Source organism: Chinchilla lanigera, unplaced genomic scaffold (genome assembly GCF_000276665.1).
Source record: "Chinchilla lanigera isolate Chin_1 unplaced genomic scaffold, ChiLan1.0 scaffold00018, whole genome shotgun sequence".
Lineage (NCBI taxonomy): Eukaryota > Metazoa > Chordata > Mammalia > Rodentia > Chinchillidae > Chinchilla > Chinchilla lanigera.
The window spans coordinates 28,549,171-28,564,714 of NW_004955419.1; the positions used below are offsets into that span (position 1 = coordinate 28,549,171).

At 52.3% G+C, this 15,544-nt stretch overlaps 1 protein-coding gene across 1 annotated transcript in view; it reads left to right on the forward strand.

The window, feature by feature from the left end:
• Positions 1–6,778, forward strand: part of Shb (Src homology 2 domain containing adaptor protein B) — a gene marked incomplete at its 5' end in the record, with an annotated part of 132,595 nt that extends 125,817 nt beyond the window's left edge. The window contains 1 exon segment of the mRNA XM_005382857.2: positions 5,959–6,778. Within this exon segment, the coding sequence (XP_005382914.2) occupies positions 5,959–6,142 (184 nt within the window). The 3' untranslated portion in view covers positions 6,143–6,778.
• Between the last annotated feature and the right edge of the window lie 8,766 nt (positions 6,779–15,544).

Consider the following 15,544-nt stretch of genomic DNA (forward strand, 5'->3'; position numbering starts at 1 on the left):
TCTCTCTCTCTCTCTCTCTCTCTCTCTCTCTCTCTTCATCTGGCCCCAGGAATCTTTCTACAATGTAAGATTCAAATGTTTAAAATGGTCCAACAGAAGAAAAAATGTGGCCACTTAGGGCCCTAGAGTAGAGGGCTTAGGCAGGGGCTCACTCCTTCACCCTTTAGGAGAACCTCCTTTAGAGGGAATTGGTTTCACATTCAAGTCTGATGTCTTTAAGCCTGGAAGGCGAACTTTCTTTTTAATCCTCAGGAAAGATGCATATGGCCCATTCTTCCCCATGGCCTTTTTGGGCATGACTTTTCCTGGTTTGGGGGGCATGTGCCTTTGTGCCCGCCTCTCACGAGTGCCCCTTTGGGGCTCCCCACAACTCTGCTACCCACTGAGCTCACTCTGCTAGTCTGTGAAGGCTCAACTGGGCACCAGCGCTGCCAGAAGGGACCACTGGGTCTGGCCTTGGAGTAGCCAGCTCCTCCCTTGGCTGGGCCACACAGGGGGACAGGGTAGAGCAGTGTCCAGCTCATCCTCAGGAGCTTCCAGTAGGCAGGTGGACGCAAGGGGCTGGGGTGAGCTGGACCCTTATTTCTCTGGCTCTGGCAGAGACCTCAGCTAGGTAACTGATGGAGGGAGGCTCAGCCTGCTGAAAAACAGCTCAGTGAACAGAGATGGTTCCTGACCTTGGGACCTCAAGAGCCACAGGGCCACAGGGAAGCCACTTTTGGGGGCGCAAAGTGTCCACAGGCCCACCTGGAAACCTGAGTCTGCCAGGTTGGGTAGCCAAGCAGAGGAAGAGACTGCAATGGCAGCTACAGGCCTGAGGCTAAGAAGAGAATGCAGGCTTGTCCAGCAGGCATAGGTTCAAATGCTGGCCCCACCCTGTCCCATGAGACCAGGCACATGACCTACCTGAGCCTCAGTTTCCCCATTTGTAAACCATGATGGTCATACCAGCTTAGCAGAGTTGCCACACAGCTTAAATAATGTCACAGACAGCTCTGCCCAGTGCCTGGTGCCCTGTGAGGTTTGGAGAAGTGCGGGTGTCCTTAATTCTGTACTGGCAGTGAGGAGCTGTGGATGGTTCTAAGCTCAGGGACAATGTTGTTGAGGCATCTGGGTCAAAAAAAGAAAAAGCAGCTCTCAGCCACTTCTCAGGCCACGCTTAACCAGAAGTCCTTTGTGTGTGGGGTTGCTCTACCAGGCCTACATGATAGTCCCAAAGGGCGATTTCTTTCCTTCTCCCACATAAATATTATATGCAAGTGTTTTTAAGTCATTTCATCGTGAAAAGAAACGATTTAACATAACTATTACCCAGGATTTTTCATGAAATATGCATCAAGCAATTAGGTCTAAAAGCGAGAGGTGAGGCCTCGCACCCTGCTCGGCCGGCAGCTGTGGGCTGAGTGATGTTTTATTAAAGCTCATGATTAGGAGGCGAGGTGGGGCCTGTTATTAGGCTGACGCGCCAGGCATGCTTGCTAATCCCAGTGACAAGGAGGTGCTTTTTATGATGATGATGAGCACTGTGACAGCCCCAGCATCCCCACCTCCGTGGCCTTCCGAGACTCATTAGACAGGTCACTCGCCAAAGACACCCCTAATTGTGAGTTTGCTCTGGCAAGATGTCCTATCAAAGGAGACAAGGCTGATGCAGGAGCTGGGCAGGTGGTGGGATCAAAGCAGGAGCATGTCAGAGCTCCCCAGGGACCCAGTACTTCCCAAGGAGAACCACAGTGCCCCTGCTGTTTGAATAGGAGCCCAGCCCACCTGGCCATGGATGCAAGGGCTTGGGTTCTGGCTGTATCTGCAGCCCCCCTGCTGTGTACTGTGGGCCAGGGTCACATGTCTCCCTGGCCTCATTTCCCTGCAGGATTCAGGGAATGAGACATGATCCCCAGGCTGCTTCTAGCTCTAAAATCCTGTTAATAGCAGCACAGCATACCCCTTTTCTCCTCACCTCTCCGTTCACTACAGAAATTCAAGGTTTTCCTGCGTTATGTTGACATCTTTGTGCAGTGTTGAACATCATTAAAACCATCATTGGCAGCAACTTTTTTTTTTTTTGAGATAGACTTGCTATTTTGAGTAATTCAGCCTGGCCTTGAACTCACTGTGTAGGCCACCCTAACCTCAAACTTGTGGCAGTCCTTCTGCCTCAGCCTCCCCAGTGCTTGGATTACAGGCGTGCACCACCGCTCCCAGCTGGCAGCAACTTCTAAATCTTCAACTGTTGTTAGGCGTCTCGTTTGTGGGGATCTTGTGACCAATCAAGACATAGTATTACAACACCTCTCTTGTGTGTGTGGACAAGGGGTCATCTGATGTTTGCGTTGGTGTAGGACTGGCAGAGCTTCTCAGGACCGGGGAGACTTTGGGGAGTGCCCACCACCTGCCTTTGCAGCTAGGGGATTCATTGTCAGGCCATGGCCTTGCTGATCCCTGGGACAGTCATGCACTTGCATGGGTGTGTGTGTGTGTGTGAGTGACACGTATTCTTTCACTCCCCTGTCTGACATGCCATCCGCTCTGTGAGGTGGGCATTATGGACACAGGCTCAGCATGAAGGACCCCTTTGCTCAGGCTCTCTCGCCTCTGACTGCCATCCTGCCAGAGAGCTCTGAGCGTTAGGTCGGGCCCAGTCCACTGGGTCTAGCTAGTGCTGAGGTCTGAGGTGGGGAGCACGGGCTCCAGGAAAGGCCTCCAGGGAAGGGATCTTGCACCACTGCTTCTGATTGCTGTCACCAGGCTTGTCAACTTCCCTGTCTGTGCCTCCATACTCTTTACACAGGGCCTAGTTAGCAGGAAGTCCCCAGGAGTCGCTGAGCCCTCTGTGTAACAGTCCAGGCTGATGCCCTACTGCGAGCGGGACTGGGCCAGGCACCAGTGGAGAGGAGTCAGCTGGTCCCCGACACCTTCCTGCTGGAGACTCCCAGGGACTGGGCAGCAGATTAGGCTTACAACAGAAACCCAGGGAACGAGGCCTGGAGGTGCCCTCAGGGGGCCAAGAGGACAGTGTTTGAGGGAGGGTCGGCACATGGGCCTTTTACCTCCACCTGGCCTGGTCAGGCCGTGGGCTGATGCTCTGTCGCCGGCCTCTGTACGCTGGCTGGGCATGAGAGAGAGCGGGCTGTGGAGGCACACGGAAGGCTGGGGCGGGGGCGCTCAGCCTGACAGCTGCCTTGCCTGTGGTCAGCCATGGAGGCACAGATGACTGTGTGTGGCTTTAACTGTACGTTCCTGGCCTGGGAATGGAGGAGCGTCAGCTTCTACCTGTGGCTGTCAGAGCTGTTGCCACCATCAGTGTCACTGGTGATATAAAAACAATCTAGTGTGAACATGTCCTGGTTTTATCTTTTTTGTTTCTATTTTTTCAGTACTGAGAATTAAACTCAGGGCTTTCTGCATTCTAGACAAGGGCTCTAGCACTGAGCTACATTCCCCAGCCCTTTTTTTTGTTTTTGTTTTTTTGTTTTATTTTGAGAACCTCCTGCCTCAGCCGCCCAAATATCTGTGATTACTGGCATGTGCTGTCACACCTGACTGAAACTGCTCTTTCAGACTGTTTAACCATGTGAGCTACTTTCCTTAACCTCTTTGGTTCTTTGAGGCAAAGTCTGTTCCATAGTTCAGACTGGCCTTGAACTCGCTATATAGCCCAGACTGGCCTTGAACTTGTGGCAATCCTCCTGCCTCAGGCTCCAGGCATGTGCCACTCTGCCCAACTCCTTAACCTTCTTGAAAATGAAATAGGCTCATAAATGCAGTTGGGCGGAGCTGTGATAGTCTGGGCTCTCACCAACTACTGGGACCCTCCGTTTAGGAGTCCTGTACTTCACTCCCCGGCCATAGACCTGAGAGGATCACAAAGCGCCATGGTTTGGCTCCCCAAAATGACACCCCACTCAGCACACAGGGGGGGAAATGACCCATCACAGCCCCACCCTCTTTTCTGCCCCAGGTCCCTGAGCTGACACCACACTCCCGTCCTCCAGTCCCACCTGAGCGGGGCCCGAGAGCACAGAGCCTCCTGCCTGCCACCAGCTCTGGGCGACTCAACGTGTTGTTGAAGGGCTCCCAGTGGTTTTCCAGCTGGCACTGATTTGCCCCCGCTGTGTCCTACTGGGCAGGCAGGTTGTTGGCGCTTCCAGGGAGCGCATTCACCGTTGCCTTCCTGAGGGCCTGAACAAGCGAACATCCTGCTCCTCAGACTCAGGCTGGCGATTCTCTGGTGAAGTGACCCTTCAGTGAGGAGCGGAACTTGCCACAGGCTCTGTAATTAGAACACTGCCAGGCTTAAAAAAATCTTGATTTAAATTTTAGTTCTTCGCAGGAATTATTCTCTCTTGAAATGTAATTGCTCTCCAAACGATTTCCTTTAAGCCAAGGGTGACATCTCTAAATACATTATTACAAGCAGATGTGTTGCTCAGAGCCTGCACTTCATTAAGCATTTATTCTGCTCATCTGAAAATGGTGTTATAGAGCAGTGCTTGGGGGCCTAGTCCCACCTGAAGGTGATGTGTTTAAGCCCTCTGGTGGCCCCGGGGGGAGCACAGGAGAGGAGCTGCAGCTCAGACAGGCCACACACCTCTGTGTCCACATTGGCTCCCAGCCTTGCTGGCTTGGCTGTGGGCTCCTAGAAGCCAGGTCTTAGAGCTGTTCACAAGTTGCCTGTGTCCAGGGTTGGGCCCTGGAGATGGTAGCAGGAGGTTGATCAGAAGCTCCAGCTTCCTAGCCAAATGACAAGACCATTGATAAGCTGGGCTTTGGTTTGCAAACTTGCAGATGTAGCAACAGAGCCATCAAAGGCAAGGCCTGGCTGAGCACAAAGGCAGGATGATGGAGGTGAGCATGAGCCTGTGTGGGCGGAGCCTGGAGCGTGACATGGGAGAGGTCTCCTGGGACCACTGCAGGTCCCCTGCTGGACCTTGGCCATCCTGAGCTGCACCCACTCCAAATGCTGATGCAGGACAAGCTGGAGGGGCCTTGGCATATACGGGGGGTGCTCTGCTCCTACCTCTGAATGACCCACCACTGCTGTTCCCTCCAGACACCTCAGGTGGTCCCTCCCAGGCAGATCTGAAACCAGTGACAGTGGTCACAAAGATGTCGTCCTTTTATCCATGGTGCTCTCAGGAGGAACTGGGAGAGAGGCTAAGTAACTGCAGTGTAGGAAAGCGAGTGCCTCTGGAGGCAGGCCTGGACATAGAGCAGCCACAGGCAGGAAGGCACTGTGCCTGAGGAAGCCTGAAAGACAGCCTGGCAGAGGAAGAGGCTGGACCTTGGAGGAGGCAGAGGGGAATGCCCGCCTGGGCTGGAGCATTCTGGGAGAGAGCATACATTCTACCCATGTTCCCTGGCTATAGCTAGTAACATGGCTAACTGGAGCTAAGGGAGGCTGGGAAATATAGCCCCAGGCAGAGTGGCCCCTTGCAAGTGATAGTGCCCACTATTGAAGGGGAAAGCACCTTGCTGCCATCGCTGCCACACTGTTTCCTCGTCTAGCATCCAAGCAATGACCTTTGCCCTGCCTACTTAGGGCACTGGGAACATGAATACACATACCTTGTATCTGCCAGGCAAGGCTTGTCCGGGCTCTGCTTCAGTACCAGTAAGTCCCTAAGTCCTAGAAGCTGTCCAGCAGGAAGACTCCTGTAGCAGTGGGTGCAGCAACATTTCAGCAAGCCCTGGACCAGTCCTGTCTTGGAAAGCTGCAGCTCACAGCTGCTTTGCATCTGGGATCTCTTCTCTCCAGGTAGCCCAGGAGTCCTGGCACCTTGGCAGGTATTTGGACCCAGTGTCGGGAGGAAAGGTCTCAAGGGGCAAGCATTTTTCTAGTGCCAGGGAGCAAAACTGAACGACACCATCACAGATTGTTTCTTCCCCTCTGCTAACTTCACTTTTTCCCTCAGCCCCAGCAATGATCAGATCCTGCTGACCTCTCTGTTTCGTTCACAGGAGCAACCAGGGCTTTATGCACATGAAACTGGCCAAAACCAAAGAGAAATATGTTCTGGGTCAGAACAGCCCCCCATTCGACAGTGTCCCGGAAGTCATCCACTACTACACCACCAGAAAGCTACCCATCAAAGGAGCTGAGCACTTGTCCCTCCTGTATCCTGTGGCTGTGCGGACCCTGTGAACGGACCAGTCCCTCTCTGCTCTGTGACAGAGCCCAAGACTTGGAGAAGCCGGCAGGGCACCGACAACCCCACCGTGTTGCCAGCTGTGTCCAGTTTGTGTCGTGTGTATGGTACTAGCACACCACTGCATGTCTTAGAGTGCTGTTGCCACTGACTGGGGCCAGAGAAGGCCTGGGTGGAGGCTGAGGGAGGCCCCCACACCACCCCAGTCCCCACCCCCACCCCTCCTAGAGTTTCTGTGAATTAAGTATTTGCAATCCAAAGAGATGCCTTACAGGGTGAACAAAGGCAGCAGCTCTGGGTGGGGCTGGAGCTCCCTGGGCTGCGTCTCTTTGTTCTCCAGCTGTCAGGAACTCACACCTGTGTACTGCAAAGTTTCCCACCCACCCACCAGTGCTGGGAGCCAGAGGCTGGCTCTGAGAGCCCAGGGGCCCAGCCGCCCCTCCGGTGTGGAGTCTCTGTGAGTGTGCGCATGAGCACAGACTTGTGCGAGCATGTGGTCACACATGCGTAAGTTCCAACCTACATTTAGTCTCTCCGTGTAATCATTAGATCTTCAAGGAATCATTGTGCAGTCAAAAAAGGATGCAATTATTTATGAATAGGGTGTGTAAATAAAATAGTCATTTAATATATATTCTTCTTCCCTTTTTCCTATTCCACACGGGCTCTGTGGGGCGGTGCTTGCCTTCTGGTTTCATTTCCCAAGCAAGGCACTCAAGGCGCGTCTCTGGCTTGCTGCTGTGACAGGCCTTGCAGGGCGGTGCCATCAGAGGCACCGCTCAGGTCTGCCTGGGCTCTGGGCCCATGAATGGCCGCTATGGGGATTGGGCCAAAGCAGTCAGAGGCACATAGGAGCACAGGAGTGGGATGGAGAGTTCCGGATAGCCTAGAGCCTCAAAGTTGCTCAAGATCAAGGTTCTCTCTTCCAATAGTGGCTACTTGACAGCAAGTCTGTTTTACTCCTGAGATGTATAGCATCCAGCAGTCTAAAAAGGGTTCCCCCAGGCTGGGTGTGGTGGCACACACTTTTAATCCCAGCACCCAGGAGGCTGAGGTAGGAGGGTCACCTTGAGGTCAAGACTGGACTACACAGTGAGATTTGTCTCAAAGAAAAAGAATTCTCCCCATCATCTGGTCAGTGTTGTGAGGTATTTTAACATGTGGGGAGAAGAGAGGCTCAGATAGAAAGTAACTTGTCCAAGGTCACACGAAGTTCTAAAGCCAGTGCTCTTTCTGGTTGTGCAAGGCGTCACTGCTGCATTTCTCTGGGTAGGGCAGAATCCTGGCCTCAGGCCAGGGACAGTGGTCATCTGTGCTGCCTGCACCCTGTCTCTGCTCAGGAAGATGCTAACATGGTAGATTACCCCATCCCCTGCTGTCTGCCACATAGCCACACGAAAGGTGTAGCTGCCTCCTACCAAATGGGCTGCAAGGGGCCAGCCCAGTCAGGGCTCCAGGGGCATCTTCAGGTACACGTCCCGCCCAGCTGGTCTGAATAGATTGGAAGTTTGCTGACCATCCTCCCAGCACAGGGGAAAGGAGTGAGGAGCTGACCTGAACGGCACTCAGGTGCAGACAGCCAGCACTGCTTATGTCTCAGGTGGTTCAGTCCAGAGCATGAGAGCTGGTTCAGGCTGTTTACTCCTCACATGTGAAGACACAGACCCAGAGGAGGAAAAAAAATCTTACGAGGGCCACCTGTCAGGTTGGGGCAGAGCAGGAATAAAAGCTACATTTGGGAGGAATTTCAGCAGTTTGTAGCCAAAGCTATTCCCTTGGCAACCCAACGTGTAATATTCACCTGTCATCCTCCTGCTTCCTTCACAGGGCAGGGAGCGAGGACAGTGCCTGGAGTGAGCCAGGCCAGACGGGTGGCGGACAGGAGTCTGGAGCTGCTGACAGGGCGTCAGGATCCTAGGAAGCAGGTGGAGGTGGGGTGGGGGAGGGGTTCCTCCGGTCACAGGCTGTGTGACCTCCCACTGGCAAGGTCAGGTTCGGTCTCCAGGACACTTCCTGAGAGTCCTGGCCACGCTGCCCTCCCTAGGAGCCATGGCCAGAACCAGCTTCTCAGAAAAGGCTCTTCCTGCGGGGAAAGAGGAAGTGGGCCCTCCGCCCTCTAGCCTTGCCTTTGCTTCTTTGGGGATTCCTGGGACCCTCTGTCCGCTTCCTTTAGACTTCTACTTCCCTGAGACCAAGGCCGGCAGAGGAGTCAGCATACAGGACGGGAACCGCTAAAAGGAATTTTTTTCTTTAATTTTATGAACCTCTCCCTCTTCTTCCTCTGATTGTGAGCGTTTCCTCTGTCGGCGTGTGTTCATGTTTTCTTGGACATCTAACAATTGAAACAGCTTTTCCCTTTCAGAAACACTCACATTCAGGTTACTGCCGCTGGTTTGGTTTTTGTTTTGGTTTTTTAATTTTTTTTTTTTTTTTATCGTCTGCCAATTAATGGAGAGGGGAAAAAAAGAGCTGAACGTCTTTGAGGGGGAGAAAAAGCTCCCTGCCACACAATATCTTGCATTCAGCATTTGGTCTCAAAACACAACCTCCAGCCAGCAACAGGCCTTGCTGCTCAGAACCACAGGAGTGTGCTTGAGGGCTCTTTCTTCCTTCCTCCCTTTCTTTTTCTTTCTTTCCCCTCTTTGCTGGCTCCATTATTGACTGCAGTGCCCTGACCACTTCAGCAGCTCTGTCCTTGAGTGCTGAGGAGCCAAGGCCCCTTCTGGCAGCCCAGCACAGCAAGATGGTGTCCACAGGAAGAACAGAGGCTTTGGGGGCAGAGCCCACCTGCCTGTCATTCCGAGGCCCTTCAGTCCGGGGATCCTGGAGAGACGCAGCAGTCCTTGGGAGGAAACTGATTTGAAAAAAAAACAAAAACAACTCAGAGTCTTCTCCGGACTGCTCACCACAGGGGGTTCTGGGTTAATGGCCCTCTGTGGCTAGCGTGTGGGCAGGTGTTTCCACAAGGGGCCTCAAGTGACCAGGTAGAGGCCCTTGGGGGCTTTGCTTCTGCAGCGGTCCCGGGACCAAGGTTTTAGACACCCCAGGCCAGTGGCTCACCGAGACCCTCAGAAGTGGTTGGTGTCACTTGACCAAGGCCTAGCAGGGGCAGATGGCCGGGTCTGCCGTGTGTTCTCCCTGGGACAGCACACACAGAAACTCTGCGGTTGGGGCAGGCTGCCCTTCGTAGTTGGCCTGTTGACCACCCAGAAGGCCCTGGCCGGATCAGCGGCCAGGCAGAAAACTTTCCAAATCAGATCTGGCAAAGGCCAGATCTCGAAGCCACCTTCAGGACACAGGTGGCCCTCAGCCTGACCATCTCCCTCAGGGCTGTTTGTATCACTGCCTCCTTTCAGCTGCTTAGGGCTGAAAATGTGTCTTGTAAAGTTCCAATTCTGTGTGATACAGTGTATAATGATGGATATTTAACATGAAGTTTTTAATATATGAGTGTCTTGCATAAGTGTGGCTCTGTGAGCATGCATGCTTTATTTCTTTAAAATACAACTGTGAGGTGGATATGATGGTATATGCCTGTAATCCCAGCTCTCGGTAGGCTGAGCCAGAGGGTTCACAAGTTCAAGGCCAGCCTGGGCAACTTGGGGAGACCCTATCTCAAAATTTAAAAAAAAAAAAAATAGGTCTAGGGACATAGCTCCAAGGTAGAACTCTTGTTTTCCTTTTGTTTTTTGAGAGGGTCTTGCTGTGTAGTTTGGGCTGCCCTTGAACTCACTAGCCCAGGCTGGTCTCAAACTCGTGGCAGTCCTCACACGTCAGCCTCCCAAGTGCTGGGATTACAGAAGTGCACCACCGTGCCTGTGTCTGCATGGTAGAATCTTCCAATGTGCAAGGTCCTGGGTTCAATCCCTAGTACCACAAAAGAAAAGAGCTGCAGCCGTACACCCCAGAAACCTCGCAGGATGCCCTTCTTTTTGCTGATGCTGAGCTGCCGCCATCACCTCCCACGTGGATCATTACAGGAGAGAAAGAACCTCTCTGCTTCCTCCTGAGCAGGAAGACAGATCCCTCATGACCTTGTTAAGTGGAAACAAATGAACTTATTCAGCAGCCACTCACTGAGTGTCTCCTGGCCCCAGGTCTGCTGGTTACAGAGGTCTATGGACCTGGCCCCTGGCCTCAAGAAGTTTCCAGTGTAGAAAAACAAACACAAAAAGATACTTGATACAGAAGAGCCAGATGAGGTTGTGAGGGCCTACATCTGGTAGCGGTAGAGTGGAGTTGGAGGATGAGTTCACCCGGGGCCCTGAAGAGACTGATGTTGCAGGCAGTGCTAACAGGTGGGATCATCAGAATGAATGGGGCCTGGTGTGGCCCAGGCTGCCTTGGTAGGAGACAGCAAGATTCCTGTGTCTCCTGGGTGCTCTGAAGGCAGATGGCCAAGGCAGGGCAAGGAGAGGGGCATATCACCTCCTCCAGCCCAGAAGTAACCTTTGGTTTCCACAAGATTCGGGGAGATGCTACTGACCTCCTTTTCTAGGGGAGGTAATCCTTAGGAGGAAGGGCACAACTGACACACCATCTCTCATTGTTTGCCTTGACCCCCATCATCACAACATCTGGAAGATGGCACTGCAGCCGTGGTCTCCCTGTGGCAGGAGGGCCTAGGAGGGCCGGGAGCCCAAGACCCCTCTCCCACATGGACCAGCCCAGAGGTCCATCAGGGCACGTCATGTCCAGGAGCACATACTGGAGTGTTGTCCAACAACTGCCTCCCCTGCTGGAGGAACCTGCCTGGCTCTGCCACCCCTCCTTCCCTCCAGCCAATGCAAGGCTGCAGCCCTGACCTCCAGTAGGACCCCAGAACTCAGGCTCTGCCTCTCCCTCCATCCCCACGTCCTAGTGACCCAGAGCCCACACCTCCAACTCCCAGGTCTCTCAGGCGCCAACCCTTCACACACACACATGCACGCACAAGTGTGGAACACCTGCATTCATTGAGGGCAAAGCTCAGAAACTTCAGGGTTCACCCAGAACCCAAGGGCCAGTGTTCTGTGGGTCACATCTACACTCTTACACCTGGGGGAATATATATATAGTTAAGTTCACTTGGACAAACACTAAACAAAGATGGTGGTCAGGAGCTGTGACCTGACCTCCTCTCCAGGACTTGCCTCCCCTAGAAAAGACCAGCAGCGTCTTCCCAAGTCTTTAGTAAGACCAGGAGCACAAATCTGTGCACAGGAAATGCTGCCTTTGAGTGCGGGAAGTGGTGGGTGGCCAGGTGCCTTCCTCTGAGAGACCCTGCGGGGCAGGCCAAAAACAGCCCAGAGAGGGACAGACTTACTGGAAGCCACACACAAGCTCACCTCCTCATGCGTCAGGGTGCTGAGCGTGGCCAGCTCCGAGTCACACTGGCCAGTGTGGCATGGGGAAGGACAGGGCTAAGGGGTTTTCAGAGTTTATGAGTCAATTTCTTCTCACTGGCTGCCTTCTGCAGGGAACACCTCAGGCCTGCCGTGGCTGTGTGGGACAGGTTGCCAAGAACCCTTGATTGGAACAAGCCGCAGAAAGTTACCAGTATGGCTCTGGTGCCCTCGTGTGGTTTCTCCCAGCATTGCAATCAGGCCCAGTGAGAGAACCAGCCAAGTCACAGGAGGAGGAGAAACTGAGGCTCAGAGATGGAAGAGGCGGGCAGGTGGCGGGCAGGACAGATGGGGGGTGACAGGTGCGCTAGCAGAAGGAGGACCGAGGGAATGGCGTCAGAGCTGGGCAGCCGATGGAGGAGGTGGCAGGAGCAAAAGCTGGAGGCTTTTCTCTGACTCCCAGTCCAGTGCTCTTTCTACCACACCCTGCAATAGAGCCTCAGTAATCCTTGGCCGCTGAGGAGGGGGGAGCCAGAGCAGTTCAGTACAGGGCAATGGTATGCAATACTTTAAAAAAGGAGTTGACTTTCCAATTATAAAATTAATATGCACTTGCTCAACTAAATTTATATTTCAGGAAAACATAAAGAAGATAAGTATCACCCTAATTTCAACAGCCCTGCTAACATTCCGAAGTGTCCTCTCAGACCTTCTTCTGTGCATGTATAATTCTTCTGAACAAAATTGGGCTCACACTGTGCTTATACAGTTTTATATCCTTCACTTTCCACTGAGCAGTCTTTTGCCTTCACATTATTAAACCTCTGGCAATATGATCTTTTTCATGTACAGTATATATTTAGGTTTTCATATGATCAGCTCTGCAGTTGTGTTTGGGTTTTTTGCTTTTGGTACTGTAGATTGAACCCGGGGCCTCTGCACGGAGCTCCATCCTCAGTCTTGTTTTAGTTTGAGATGGGGTCTTCCTAAGTCATTAAATGGCCCAGGCTGAACTTAAACTTGCAATGTTCGTCCTGTTGAGATTACAGGTGCACACCATCACAGCTGGGCTGATTTTTTAGAAGAAATTTATAGAAGTGGCATTACTGGGTCAAAGGTTAGATATTCTTTAAGGAGCCATCAGCTTGTCCTCCACTGCACGTCTGGGAGTGCTTTTCTTTTCTTTTCTTTCCCAAAGAAAAGCCATACAGTTACCTTTAGGGTCTTTTAACAACTTGGTCTTTGCCTAAAATGTGAGGCATAATCTAAGTTTCCTTTGATCAAAGGGAGCTTCAGTTCAGGCCGGGGCTGTGAGATAGGACAGGAGTAAGATAGGAAGAAGGGCAACAGGATGAGAGACTCCAAAGGAGAGAGACACTCCCAAGATGGTGATACCATCATCACGGTACAGAACTAATCAGAAAAAGTGCCATTTTTGCATCCTTCATTTGGATCTGGTGCTTTTCACAAGATCAGTCACAGGGTGCTCTTTTCAATTCTTCACTTCCGTGTGGGCATAACCAATCCAAAGACTGCTCCTGATCCCTCATTTACATACAGCAGGAAGCCAAGTGAGCTTTTCTATAAGACAGTTTACACGTGGCATGACACCAAGTGAGTATTCAACAGGACAACTGTCTCAGTGCCTTATTTGCATGAGGGGGCGATATCTTGGGAACTGTTGTGAGTCTCTCTACCTGCCTGCTTTTACTATGCAGGTCATACTTATTTTCCGCCTCCAGTAAATATATACCTATGCCCGCCTTTTCCATGTGTCCCGTCCAGTTCCTTATTCAGGATACCAAAAATGTGAAAAACTGTCCCCAACCCATCCTGGAGCAACATTTCTTGGCGAGCCAACCAGGACATAAGACCTCTTTTGGAAACATTTTCTCTTCTGCGTTTTTTGGGGTCCGTGTGTTCCCCATCACTATGGGCACAGTTCAGACAGAAGCCACTAGGGCATTTGCAGCTTGAAGACTTCTGTGACAGAATGAGAAAGGTTAGGATAACCTGGTCTTGTGCTCTGCCGGGCACAAGATAGCTTCTGTGTTCCTTGCAGGTCTGTTTCGTGGTTACCTTGTTCTCCAATAGATGGCAGTCTTTGTCCAGTCACTGCTTTCTGATTTCCCTGGCTACTTCCATACTATTGCTCTCAGTCTTTGGGGCCCCTGGCCTTCCCTCATATCCTGACTCTGATCAAAATACTCCAATGCCCCACTGCCCTCCCTGGCTGGGACAGAGACTCTGGAGGTGGTGCTTCCTGAGGAGGAGTGGCACATAGGGACAAGGGGCTGTGGGCAGCCAGTGCAGGCCCCTCTCCTCCCGGCCACCTGGTATAGGCAGCCCGAGGCCTCCTTCCTCCTCCTCCTCCTCCTCCTCCTCCTCCTCCGCTTCCTCCTTCTCCTCTTCCTCCTCCTCCCACCTTCCCCAGCCAGCTCACAATTCCCACAGCCCAGTTCGGGTGCCCCTCCGCTTCCCTGGCCAACCCACAACTTCTACATGGTACAGGAAAGCTGCTTCCCTCCCCATGCCAGTCGCAGCCAGGGACTCACTGGCTGGCGGTTCCAGCTTACCGTCAGCTCACCGCCTCCATCTGCTCCCTCCCCAGGTGGGTGGGCTCTCACTGAGGCCCGTGGCATATGTAGGACTGCATCCCAAGGATACATGTCCCAGAAGCAACCCACAGGATGCTGCGGCACATCCACTGTGACTCAAGGGCTGCCATCCACCTACCGACAGGGGCCCAGTGCCCAGCTGCCCATTCACTCCCTATAACCTACAAGGGCAACTTCTTTAAAATAGAGACCAGCTTCACTGAAGTTTCTTGGGGGGAAATGCTGATACCCCTTTTGGTGTTGATAGCAAATGCCCTTTGTCACCCCTCCCAGGACAGGCATACCGTGATGTTGATGTTTCTATAATTGGCTGAGGGTATCCAGCCAGCATTGGCACCCCAGCCTGGACCCCTCTTCCTCAGATGGATGGTGCAAGGGAATCCTACAAGTCCAAAGGAAGTGACACCAGTGGTATGTAAGGCCGGAGATGTCTGACACAAGGATCCCAAGGAGTTTGGTTTTACAAGGGGACACTCTGGAGCTGAACAAGTCAAGAACCAACCCAGAAGACACCCTGTAAGGATCCCACAACCTAACTCTTACCCCTCTTGCTCCAGACCCCTATGGGAAGGCCTTTTCCATTTCACTTGACTCTACTCAGATGTGTCCTCGGGCACTGAGATAAATTTGACCCCCATATCCTCAAAACTGTCTTGTATTTCTCTACAATACAACTTGGCTAATGTACAAGCTTGGGGACCAGGGGACCTGGCTCCCAAACAACAGCTAAATGTAATACCATATTCCAACTAGACCTTTTGTGCAAAAAACAGGGAAAGTAGTAGAAAGTGCCCTACATTCAAGCTATCATGGCTTTGTACCAAAAACCTGACCTTTGCCAACCCTGCTACAGGGCTGGTCCCTCTCCAGAAATGATGTCACCGAGCACCTCCTCTCGTCAGCTCCTTCCAGTGGGCCGCCTCCTTACCAGCCCATGCCATCAGTGCCCCCAGGAGTTTGACATGACCTCCCGAACCCACCTCATACTCAATCTATGTCTGTTTATCATCAAGCCCTGCATTCAGGAAACTCAACACGTAAACCACCACCATCCTATCCCTCCAGGAGGTGGCAAGATCAGAGGGCACAGTAGGAAAGCAATTTCCTTTTTAATTTGCAAACATCCAACAGTGCAAAGAAAAGTTAGGCAGATTTTCTGAGGATTCCAAAGGGTTTGCAGAATGGTTTTCACATTCTAATCATGGGCTTTGGTCTGACCTGGCAATATTCCAATTTATCCTGGTTTCTTGTTGCTCAGCTATAGAGAGAGAAGAATCCATATGGATGCCCAAGAGGCAGATAATGTGGCCTTTGGGACGCATCTGCTGAGAACAAGCCTACTGTTGAGTTGTTTGGGCCCCAGATTGGGCCCAACTGGAACTACAATACTGATGCAGGAGAAGCCATCTTGAGGAAAGGCTTGCTAGACACAAGGCCACTCCTCCTCCCTCCTCCC